The sequence below is a fragment of the Peromyscus maniculatus genome, chromosome 6 (assembly GCF_049852395.1).
Source record: "Peromyscus maniculatus bairdii isolate BWxNUB_F1_BW_parent chromosome 6, HU_Pman_BW_mat_3.1, whole genome shotgun sequence".
In the NCBI taxonomy this organism is placed as follows: Eukaryota; Metazoa; Chordata; class Mammalia; order Rodentia; family Cricetidae; genus Peromyscus; species Peromyscus maniculatus.
The window spans coordinates 69,177,152-69,189,637 of record NC_134857.1 but is presented as its reverse complement, the minus strand read 5'-3'; the positions used below and the strand labels follow the sequence as shown (position 1 = coordinate 69,189,637).

Below are 12,486 nucleotides of genomic sequence, written 5' to 3'. Positions count from 1 at the left end.
GAGGCAGAGGCAGGCAGACCTTGGTGAGTTAAGACAGCCAGTACTACATAGTGACAATATGTTTAGAGAGAGAGAGAGAGAGAGAGAGAGAGAGAGAGAGAGAGAGAAGGCTCAGCAAAAGGACTACGAACACTTCCAAGAGTACAAAGACAAATGATCAGAATGAGGAACGAAAGAACAGACTTCATTACAGGTCTCACAGACATTTACAGAGAGCCTGGGGAGCAGCCAGGTAGTGGAGCTCCTGCCAGAATGCTCAAATGCTTGACGCTCTGGGTTCAGTCCTAACACTGGGAAAAGAAAAGACTATTACGAGTAATTCTGTGTCAATAAACTTGAGTAAATTAACTGAAATAGAAACATCTTGAGAGACATCACCAGTCAAAGGTCACTCAAGAAGAGCTGGACTGGGCTGTACATATGGCTCAGATGGTAGTGTGCCTTGCACGCAGGAAGCCCTGCCTCAGATTCGCCAGAACCACGGGAAGCAAGGGGCAGTGACACACGTCTGTAACCTCAACACTCAGGAGGCAGAAGCAGGGCCATAACTATCCTCCTCAGCTACAGACCAAGGACCAGTCCAGCCTGAGCTCCATGACAAACCCTTCGCAAACTACAATACAAGAGGGGCAAAGGGAGAGAACAGATTATCGAATGTGGAGCAAGTTGACAGACCTGCAGTGCCTAATGAGATCGCCTCTTTCTTTAATAAAGGAGCCTCCAAGGTGGTTCAGTGAGCAATGGCACTTTCTGCCAAGTCTGACAACCTGAGTAGTTCAATCCCTGTAGCCTACAAGCTGTCCACTGACTTCCAGACATGTTGTGTTCACACACACACACACACACACACACACACACACACTTTAAACAAGAGGGAAAGAGGGAGGGAAGGAAGGGAACAGCGAGATAGGTCAGTCGGTGAACAGACTTGTTGCAAAGAGACCTGAGTTCCAGCCCTTGGTCATAAACGGTGGAAGGAGAGGGCAGACTCCTGCAGGCTGGGCTCTGACCTCCATAAGCACACTCTTGTACAAGCGCGCGTGCATGCACACACACGGTAATACATTAAAATGCAGTAAAGTATGTTTCAAATGAAAGAGAAAAGGGAAGAAAAAGGAAAGGAGATCATTGAAAACCCTATTATCTACTAAAAAAACCTCAATTTCAGGCCAATGAGATGTTTCAACTGGGTGAAGATGCTTGTCACCAAGCCTAACAAACTGAATGCCATCCCAGGGCCCACATGATTGAAGGAAAGAACCACCTCTCACACAATAAATAAATCTTTTAAAATTGATTAAAATTTTTTTTTAATTTGTAGGGTTAAACCCTTGTACAAGAAAATTCCAAGATCAGAAGGCTCACTGAAGCATTCTATGGAAGAAATAATTTGTGGTAGAAATAATATCACAATTTCACTCACGAAGACTCTTTTAAAATTATTTTTATTTATTTATTTGGTTTTTCGAGACAGGGTTTCCCTGTGTAGCTTTGCACCTTTCCTGGAACTCACTTGGTAGCCCAGGCTGGCCTTGAACTCACGGAGTTCTGCCTGGTTCTGCCTCCCGAGTGCTGGGATTAAAGGCGTGCGCAACCACTGCCCAGCTTGTAGGGAAAAGGGGCTGGCTAGAGAAATCCACCCTGACCCTGGAGCCCAGAATTAGGGAAGGATGGCTCAGATAAAGCCAATGAAAGAAACACAGTTTAGCTCAGATCAGAGCCATCTCTGGCCCTGTCCAACTGACTTGTGAAATCAACCAATCACAGATCAGGACAGCAGAATCCTAGCCCTAGGGCCCAGGACCAGGGAAAGAAACACAGCCTGTGTTTGGGACCTGGGCCAGAGAAATGAACAAAGGAAACATGCCCTGACTCTGAAACCAGGACCAAAGAAACACACTTGGCCGCTAGAATCAGAGTCAGTGAATGAAATGTGCCCTGGCCTTAGAGTGTCAAAAAGTCAAGAAAGGCCAGTGAAAGAAACACAGTTTGGCCCTGAAATGAGGGCCATCTCTGCCCCTTGCTCACAAAACTGGCCAATCCCTGGGCAAAAAATAAACTAACCAATCACAGTTGACTCCGCCCCCTAGACACCCTATATAAACCGTCTGTTGTGAGCTGTTTTCTCCACCCTGGTAGAGGCAGCTACTCTCCTGGACTCCTCCTTCCCAAATAAACCTCTTTCTCAAAAGAGTATTGGGTGAAGACCTTCATTGAGAGGTGAACAGAAGAACCTTGCTGGGATGTCCGATAATGGACTGAGCAAAGGGGAGCTGAACAGAAGAACCTTACTGGGACGTCCCATAGTGAACTGAGCAAGAAAGAGCTGGTAACACTGAGCCAGAGATTGTGGCTCTCCAGGAGGGGAGACGGATTGCTGTGTCCTGCGGGGAAACCATTCCCCATCATACCATCATACCAGGTATATCTTGACCTTCCCAAAGAGTCAGGATACCCTGACTTTCCCGAAGAGTCAGGTTACCCTTCCTTGCTGAAGTTCCAGGCCTGATTCTACCGAGAAGTCAGAAAACCTTCCCTTCCAAGGTGGGGCTGTTTCTTTGCAGTCTCAGCCATCAGAGCTGTGCTAAACAGCTTCACACCTTCAGGGCAGAGCTCTTGTCCTAAGTAGCTCGAGGTGACCGGGATTCCTCGCCCTCTAGGGCTGAACTGTCTCCTTGCAGTTTCAGCCATCAATTTACTTACATTTGGTGCCGAAACCCATGACACCAAACCCAGAGTTCTTGCAGTTTACTTACACAGCTTAAAATTATTTTTGTCATTTACATTTATTTATTTGCAGGGAGGGGGGCACAGTCCACATATCAGGGTCAGAGGACAACTTGCAGAAATCAGTTCTCTCCCGCCACCAGTGAGATGCAGGGATAATTCAGGTCGTCAGGCTTGGCAGCAAGTACCTTTACTCCCTGAGTCACCTTAGCAGCTTTAACTTCCCTGTGCGTGCGTGCGTGCGTGCGTGCGTGCGTGCGTGCGTGCGTCTGTCTATCTCTGCGTATCTGTCTGTCTGTCTGTGATGGTGGGGCCTGTCGCTGCCACAGCAATTCTCCTGCCTCAACCTCCTAAATGCCAGAATTACAGGTGTGCCATCCTTTTTACAGAAAAATTCCATTTGTGAAGAAGAAATCCAAGGTACCCACTAATAGAACCACATAATGAACAGTTTCAGACAAAACCCACCAGTGCATACAAAAATGATGGGCTAAAGCCGGGCAGTGGTGGCACACTCCTTTAATCCCAGCACTCGGGAGGCAGAGGCAAGCGGATCTCTCTCAGTTCGAGGCCATCCTGGGCTACAGAGTGAGTTCCAGGAAGGATGCAAAGCTACACAGAGAAACCCTGAACCCCCCCCCCCCCCCCCCCCCCCGGTCAAAATACAAAAAAAGACTAGGAAGCACGTGTAGAGTCCATGTTAATGTCTCATGAAGGTTTGCCATCGTGAAAATCCTTTCCAGTAACAGCATACACTGCCGTCATGTTCACTCTGAAGGGGCACTGGAGGAGGCTGTGGCACTTAAACAAAACCATAACTGAAATCGAAGAATGAGAAAACACCAGAGGGAGCAAGAGCCTACAAAATGATCACATGTTCAGTACTCCTCACAAGTGGAACTAGTGAGGTCATTAAACATGGAATTCCAGCACTCAGAAGAGACCAAAGTAGTCACTTCCGGGCCATGGGATATCTGGTGATTTCCAGGCCAGCCAGGAACACAGAGTAAGGCAGTAACCAAAACAAATGACATAAGGCCAGTAAGATGGGTCAGCAATTGTCACTAAGCGTGATGACCTGACTGACCTCCACACCACTACATGGAGCACATACACATGCATGCCTGCGTACAAACACACACACACACACACACACACACACACACACACACACACACACAGACACACTCTAAACGTTTGAAACAATAAAGTCTAAAAGGTGTTAAGCTGGGCAGGTGAAATGGCTCAGCTGGTAAAGGTGGTTTTAACAAGCCAAACCCATGAGTTTCAATCCCAGTGCTGAGGTGATGGAAGCAGAGAACCAATTCCCCCGGCTTCACTGACACCATGCTCATGCTATGGACCACATCCACACACATACACATGCACACACATATAAACACTAAATATCATTTCAAAACCAACAGAAAGAAAGATATAAACCAGCTAATGATGGCACAGCTTTTAATCCCAGCACTCAGGAGGTGGAGACAGGCAATCTCTGTGTTCCAGGCCATCCTGGTGTACAGAGTGAGTTCCAGGCAGCAAAGCTATATGATGAGACCCTGTCTTAAACACAATTTCTTTTTTTTTTTTTTTTTTTTTTAAGACTAGTCAAGAGCAGGAGTGAGAAGAGGGAAAGTATAGAACAGGAGCTCAGTCTGAAACAGACTGTGAACATCAACTGACATAACTCACTACCTTCAGATCAGCCCAGAAAGTAAATGTTGAAAGTGAAAACAGATAAACGTAAATAGAAACTAATGTTTTTAAAAAAGAAAAGAATACATCAACACTTGCATATAGACAAACTACCCTGAGACATACCCAAGGAGCCACTACAGGGGATCAGAGGAAAAGAACGGAGGGCAGGAGGCAGAGCAGGGACTGGAGAAGTGCATGTAACTTCACGAGAACAAGGGAAGGTGTCTTTGCTCACTGAATTCTCTAGTCATCTGCTTGGGGTTTCCTTGGGGAGAGTGGTTTGTTTGGTTTTATTTTGATGTTTGGGCTGTGAGCCTAGCCTTTAATGGCTGAACTCTCTCTCCAGCCCTTATTTTTATTTTGAGACAAGGTCTCCCTACACAGCTGAAGCTGGCCAGGAGACAGTCTCCCGCCTCAGCTTCCCAAAGGCCAACACTGCAGGATCATGCCACCCCAGCTGGCTACTTTATACATCTCTGAAATGGTTTGTGTGCTTGCATAGTCTCCAGTTAAACTTTTGTTTTCAAAAGGGGACCAAGTGTCAGTGGAGATGCAGCTTAGTTGGGAGAGTCCTTGAGTGTCGTGCATGAGCCCTGGACTGGAAAACTGGGAGTGCTGCTCATGCCTTATAAGCCCAGCACAAGGGACGTAAAGGCAGAAGCATCACAAGTTCAAAGCCAGCCTAGGCTACACACAGAGTTCAAGGCCAGCCTGGGCTTATAAGACACTCAGGAAGCAGACGCAAGTGGATCTCTGCGAGGTAGAGGCCAGCCTGGTCTACAAAGTGAGTTCCAGGACAGCCAAAGCTGTTTCACAAGGAAACCTTGTCTCAAAAAGAATAAACAGAAAAAAGGGGAAAAAAGAAAGAAAGAGAGGAAAAAAGGAAGGAAGGAAGGAAGGAAAGATGGAAGGAAGGAAGGAAGGAAGGAAGGAAGGAAGGAAGGAAGGAAGGAAGGAAGGAAGGAAGGAAGGAAGGAAGGAATGTGGTAGTAATCTAATTGTACTGAAATGTAATTTTGATTGTATGTTAATAAATAAAGTTGCCCGGGGGGTCAGAGCTATTAGAGCCATAGCAAGAGTGTGGCCGTGGTGGCACACGCCTTTAATCCCATAGATCTCTGTGTGTTCAAGGATACAGCCAGCATTGGAGACATATGCCTTTAAGACCTAGGGGGCTGTACATTCAGACAGTGACGAGGCAGTCATGTGTTTGGGTTTACAACCAATGAGAAGGCAGAACAAAATACTATAAATAGACGAACAGACAGGATATAGCTCTTTTTCGGGAAGCTGGGACACCGCGCAGGAGGAAGGGTGAGATTTTAGCTCTGAGCTCTGACCTCTCAGCTTTCTCTTTTACATTGTTTCTGTGTTTCTTATTTAATAAGACTGTTGGATACATCTACAAAGGAAGGAAGGAAGGAAGGAAGGAAGGAAGGAAGGAAGGAAGGAAGGAAGGAAGGAAGGAAGGAAGGAAGGAAGGAAGGAAGGAAGGAAGACACTGTCTCAAAAAAGGAAACCAAATTGTTTGTCACTGCCCTCAATTGAAACACACATTCCAGGGCCATCGAGACAGCTCTGGAGGTTAAGGCACTTACAGCCTATCCTAAAGATCAAGTTAGGCTTCCAGCACCCACATGGCAGCTCACAAGTGTCCTTAACTCCCATCCCAGAGGATCAAACACCCCCTTCTGGCCTCTGGGGACAAGATGTGAACGTGGTGCTTTATACACGAGCAGATAAATAAAAGACAAGACAAGAAAAACCCAGCATAACTAGACACAGGGATGCACACCTGTAATTCCAGGACTCAAAACTGAGAAAGGGTGGTTGGCAGTTTTTAAGAGGCCACATTGTGAGCCCCTAGCTCAAAGGAGAAAACAGAAACATGTATCCTTCACAATTTTTTGAATTATCATCATATGGATAGCTTTAGTTTCACCTGGTACAAACATGCTCCTAAATCGGATCATTACCCCCAACAAAAAGAAAAAGAGCCTTTATTTTAAATAACCACTCAATCCTTAACACTCATTCCTGCCTCCCTTGGCTTATAGAGTCCAAGGTCCCTCTAGTGACAACATGCTACAGGCTTTACTCAACAAGGACTGCAGCAGTAACTGCTTCCTAACCCATCAGGGACTCGCAAAATGGCTCAGCAGGTCAAAGTTGACTGCAACCAAAGCAGACAACCCGAGTTTGCTCCCCAGAACCCATATAGTGGGAGGAGAGAAGTGCACTCAGTTATGTCCAGCCTGGGATACACAGTGAGTTCAAGGCCAGCTGAGGCTGGACACAGCTAACAGTAACTCTCCCAAGTACTCACATTACAAGTATGTGTTACACATTTGTCCTGCTTTCATTCTTTCTTTCTTTTGGTATTTTTTTGATACATACCCTCAACTGTCCAAGAATGCACTATGTACACCAGACTTGCTTCAAACTCACAGACATCTGCCTGACTCTGCCTCCTGAGTGCTGGGAATAAAGGAAGGTCCCACCATGCCCAGCTCTATATTTTGTTCTCCAAGCCAGGTCTCACGTAACCCAGGCTGATCTCAAAGTCACTATGTAACCAAAGATGACCTTGAATTCCATCCCCAAGTGGTGGGCTTCCAGTTATGGGTCACCACACCGACACCATACCTTTTCTTGAGACAGAGTCTTGCAGCGTAATCCTGACTGGCCTCTAACTTTCAGCAATCCTCCCACCTCGGACTCCTGAGTGCCTGGATTCCAGGCAAACACCATCATGCTCGGCTCAATATTTGAAAATACATGACAGAACCTTTACATCCATATAAACATTGTCCTTCAAGTACACATGTCCAGGCTGACAGCAAAGCTTCCTCCACGGGGACTTGTGCTGCCTGGAACTACTCCAAATTATCCAACGATTTTGATTTGGTTTTATGAGGCAGGAGCTCCTGTTCAGGCTGGTCTCAAAAAACACACACAGAGAAGAATGCACTAGAACTTTCAGCACTCAGAAGGTAGAGGAAGGACACATTTGGTGAAGGACAGACAGGGCTGAGAAGTGATTTCCAAAGCACGCTGACCTACACCACATGATCTCATCTCTAAAAACCCAAAGAAACTCTGTTTAAAGAGAGAGAGAAACCAATAGGAGGCCTGGGACGTGACTCAGAGTACACGCCCAGCATGCACAAGCCCCTAATACCAGTATCTGCCACTGCAAACAAACAAAGGAAGAAATGGCCCTAACTTTGCTTTCTATTAGAAGGGCTACCTACTGGAAATGTTCCATATATATATATATATATATATATATATATATATATATATATATATCCATATCCAAGTGAAATAGACGTACACATCAATTTTTTTTTTTTTTTTATGGAGAGAGGGTCGATAGCAGAGAATACAGAGTTGGAGAGGAAAAGAAAATCTCGACCAAGTCAGGCAATGGTGGCGCACACCTTGAATCCCAGCACTCGGGAGGTACAGCCAGGCAGATCTCTGTGAGTTCGAGGCCAGCCTGGTCTACAGAGGGAGATCCAGGACAGGCACCAAAACTACACAGAGAAACCCTGTCTCAAAAAATAAACAACAAAAAAAGAGAGAGAGAGAAAAGAAAATCTCGATCCAATCAAAAGTTTCACTATTAGTGCTTAATGAGCACAACAGTCCCAGTTCCAAGTCCACACCACAGCAATTAACTTCCAGAAACACTTCTCTGTAAAGGCAACACAGAGAGCAAAGACAAGCCAGTGGCAGTAGTCGAGGTCTTTAATCCCAGCACTTGGGAGGAAGAGGCAGGCGGCTCTCTGTGAGTTTGGGGCCAGAGTGGGCTCAATAGTGAGTTCTAGGACAGCCAGGGCTATGCAGAGAGACCCTGTCTCAAAACAAGGAAAGGAAAGAACCAAGTGGCCCAGGTCAGCTCCCTGTCCCTTCTCTGAAGTGCCAGGGTCCAATATGAAGATGGACATTCATGAGAAATCTTAGAGATGGGACCCAAGCCTAGACAGGCAACTCATTCATTTCTCACGCACAGGCCTCTCTTCTGTCATCTGAAGATGCTCCGATGCAGTATTTAAGGAAGGCCTGCATTCTGACACAGCCCCTCACCTGAGGTCAGTGTGGGGTTTCTCACTCACAGCACCAGGGCAGTACTCCACAAGGAAAGTGTGGAGCAGTCTGGAGTTTAGAGCTTCACACCAGAGATGCTCAACCTAGACGGGCATGGGAAAAGCAACCAAGACCTTTCCCCCTTACCTCCTTCTGCCTTGACTTCTTCACCAGGCTCTCCTGAAGGAGGTTCCACTATGACAGGAGGATCCCCTTGGTCTTCTCTGGTCATCAGCCCAGGCTGGAAGGCAGTTTTCTTCACTTTCTTTGAGCCCGCGGCTAGGAGTCTCCCTTGATCGATGTGTACAGTAAGGGAATGAGAAGACTCCAAGGAAGGAAGGGTGATATCCTGAGGGATGGCTACACCAACAGCTTCCAAAACCGGTAAGTTTCCATGCTGGGTGAGCATCTTAGAGCTTAGAGACGGATCCTCCATGCTGAGCTGGTTTTCTACATCATGCATGGAGTGCAGCTCCGGGCACACTGCACTCTCATGACCTGGACCCCAGGACAGTGACTCCGACCCCAAGTCTTTCAGCTGGTCGGACTCTGGCTTCACAGCTGACTCTAGGTCTAAATCATCTCCTTCCTGGTCATCCCCCTGCTGCACAGACTCTGTCACTGTAGCTCTTCTCTTTTTACAGGGCAACATTTTACAAGTCCCACTTCGGTTCCATCCTAAAACAACACAAGGCAAGTCCTTATCACCTCAGTAGGAGTAACAGTAATAACGGTTGTTCACTCATCACTTCACCATCCCCCAAGGAAAACCATGAACATAGTATCTCACACCAAAGGCCTAGGAATTTTAGGGGAGGATGAGAATTGATTACAGTAGCTCAGCTCAGACTCCACACCAGATAGTATGTTACCTTAACTAAATGTTACCTTAATCTCTTAAGTTTCTGATACCTCAGCCTTGAAGGGATGGTGCAGGCCTCTATTCCCTGCCGAGGAAGAGAGGCAGGAGGATGTCAGAGTCCACTGACAGCCTGGTCTACAAGTAAGTTCTAGGCTAGCCTGGAACTGGCCACATGCCCTCACATTCAAATACCCACAGACACATGTAATCCAAAACTGAAAAGTAAATCTTACAGCATCACATGTCACTTTGCAGTATCTTTGTCTTCATCCTCAAGAATAGGAACTTAGTTAGGGCATCCTTAACTGGTGTCTCCTGTATCCCGCACCAGGTGGGTACTATAGTGGCAGTGACCGTTCTCTGAAGAGATGACTGAATGAAAGTGGGACTCAAAGTGCTCTTAAACAATGCTGGACGGCATTTGCACCAAGCACTGAGCATTTACATAGGTACTAGAGGGTGGCTTCCGACTTGCTATCTAGCTCAGGAAGACCTTGAACTTGTCATCCTGCTGACTCCACTTACAGGTCCTTCTACCGCAGCCGGTTTTATGAGGTGGGAACCAAGAGCTTTATGCATGTAAGGCAAGCACTCTACCATCTGAGTACATCCCCAGCCTCTAGATGAATCCTTCTATACAGAAAACATTACTTTCATGAGAAGGTCCACGGACAGAATAAGCATCACTGGCAATCTTCAAGTCTGGAAGATCATTCAACAGATCTAGAGGAAATAGGCAGGCTCAGAGTTTGAGCTACAAAGCTAACCTTGAGCCTCCCCAATTCACGATCTCTAGGGCATGAAGGGAGGCCCTCACCACAACAGCCCAGGTTCTTATCTCAGTACCGGAGAGAATATTGGTTGATCCTGTCACGGAGGGGGGTAAATGAGAACGGAGGGAGAGGGAATCACCTAGGCGATTCCTTTATTTCACGGGTGCCTTCATGAGGTTCAGGCGCTGTTCAGTCAGAACTGTGCCGAGATCGCTCCAAGAGCCTCAACACCAGTAGCTTGAGGAGTCCGCCCCTTGGAGACCAAGAGGTAGACCGACAGAATGAATGACCGACAGAATGAATGACCGACAGAATGAATGACCGACAGAAGGAATGAGCGCCCATCCGTGAGCCGGGCCCCGCTCAGGGGCGGGGGCCGTCCGGAAAAACATGTCAGGGGCCGCCTCGCTGCGCGCTCCTCAGCGCTCAACACCTGCCCAAGTCCGCACCGCCACCCGCACCCCTGCGGCCCGATTCCCTGCACGCTCCGCGCTCCCAGCCTCGGAGCAGACGCCCCTCGTCCTGGCCGGCCTCCGCCCGGAGCCCCACGTCTAACGCGCCTCTTCCCGCCCCGCCACACACTGCACAGTACCCTCGGACGCGGGCCGATTCCGCGGAAACTCCGCTCCGCACCAGCGGAAGTAAGGCAACGGCACCGCCGGACGTGCGCGCCCCCGGAGCGCGGAAGTTGGACGTCAAGGAGCATGCGCACAACCATAGGCGCCATCTTGTTTTAGGGCGTCTTGAAGCCTCAGGGCTAATACGTCAGTTAAGGGAAAAAGTGACAGAACCCATGATAGATATAGATGGAAGGTAAATAGGTGATGGTAAGTCGGCGGGCTAGCAGGCACGCGGGCACCAGGTAGGTCGGCAGAGAGGTAGGTAGGTAGGTAATGAAAGATGTAGAGAGCTTCCCTTGCATGGTGGAATCCCAACGCTAAATAAACCCAGTGTGGTGGTAAACACCTATAATGTCAGCACTTGGGAGTTGGGACGTGGAGGCAGGAATACCAACAGTTCAAAGCTATTCTGAACACACGCTGTCTTGTCTATAAATAAACACGCCAAAGGCACTTCCCTGCCGGGGGTAGTGCTACATGCCTTCAATCCCAGCAACGCAGGAGGTCAAGACAGGCACATCTGTGAGTTCTGAGTTCACAGCCAGCCAGGTCTGCAGGGTGAGTTCCAGCACAGCCAGGGCCACACAGAGAAACCCTGTCTCAAAAAAGGAAAGAAAGGAAGGTAACAGGGAAGGAAAGGAGGAAGGAAGAAAGCTTCGTAGCTTTCTCTATCTTTAGTAATCTATCCAACTCACAACTGGGTGTTGGGAGTCCATGGTTGAAGTTGACAACTAATCAACCTCCCCACAAAATACCTGGAACATAGGAAGAAAAGAAGAATTCCTAAAATTTAGAACGGTACTCTAGATTATAAAAACCAAAGGCAGACTTGATCCCAAGGTGTGGCAGTTACTCATATCTACATGATGTTCTTCATTGTGCAAAATGTCCTCACATTATCTTAGGGGATTTGGTCCTCCAAGAAAAATCCTGTAGACCAATGGATATTTTTATCACTTTTTCCATTTGGCAGATTCTGGCCCTGATGAGTAGATGAGCTCACAAAAGTACCCAGTTATCAACACAAGTGAAGTATCTGGTATTCCAATCCCAGGTTCTTATGCATTGACCCAGTGCACAATAACTTGCCTCATGTTTGGGCATATTTGTGGATTTTTCTTTTTTCTTTTTTTTAATTCCCAGTGCTGTGATTAAATGTGAACACAACCACATTTTTTAGGATTTTAGGTCTTTTGTTATAGTTTTGATTTTTTTGACGCAGGGTCTTGCTGTACCCCTCAGACTGGTCTTTAACTCCTGCTTCTGTCCATTTTATTTTTATTTTTAATCATTTTCTCAAGTTTAAGGCTCCGTAATTGCCTTTACTGTTTCAGGAATGCACTAAAACAGCAGCAATCAATACTGAAACAGTATAGAGTTTTGTTTTTCACAACATCTGGAACGCAGAAGGTTCAGCTTCCCTCTGCATAAACCCAGGCAACTAGAATCACAGCTTCCGTGGACGCTAAAGCGATCCTCTTCCTGCCCTTCTGTATTTGGAGGCCTAGCCAAGCCTTCCTTGACTCTCCTGCCTCACCCACTCCAGTGCTACAGTCACAGGAATATGCGACTGAACTAGCACAACACCTACACTTCTTACTGGCTTTGAAATTCCAGTCCCAACGCCCACAGCCTGTGAATGGGCGGAGCCTCGTCCTGGAGAAAAATCGGCAGTGGGAGGGGCTTCCTCTCGAAGAGCTTCCGGAAC

The 12,486-nt window shown here is 47.3% G+C and overlaps 1 protein-coding gene across 12 annotated transcripts in view; it reads right to left on the bottom strand.

The window, feature by feature from the left end:
• The window catches only part of LOC102905243 (GON-4-like protein), a 142,519-nt gene extending 131,679 nt beyond the window's left edge, over nt 1-10,840 (bottom strand). For 10 of the 12 annotated variants that reach the window (XM_076573680.1, XM_076573684.1, XM_076573683.1 and 7 more), the window contains exons 1-2: nt 10,751-10,840; nt 8,671-9,201 (exon numbers count right to left, since the gene is read on the bottom strand). In XM_076573680.1, coding sequence (XP_076429795.1) covers nt 8,671-9,175 — 505 coding nt within the window. In that variant the 5' untranslated portion in view covers nt 9,176-9,201; nt 10,751-10,840. Of the gene's footprint in view, nt 1-8,670; nt 9,202-9,411; nt 9,476-10,750 lie in introns of those variants that run through there. The other 2 variants (XM_076573681.1, XM_076573692.1) reach the window with 2 other exon arrangements.
• Nucleotides 10,841-12,486: the final 1,646 nt, after the last annotated feature.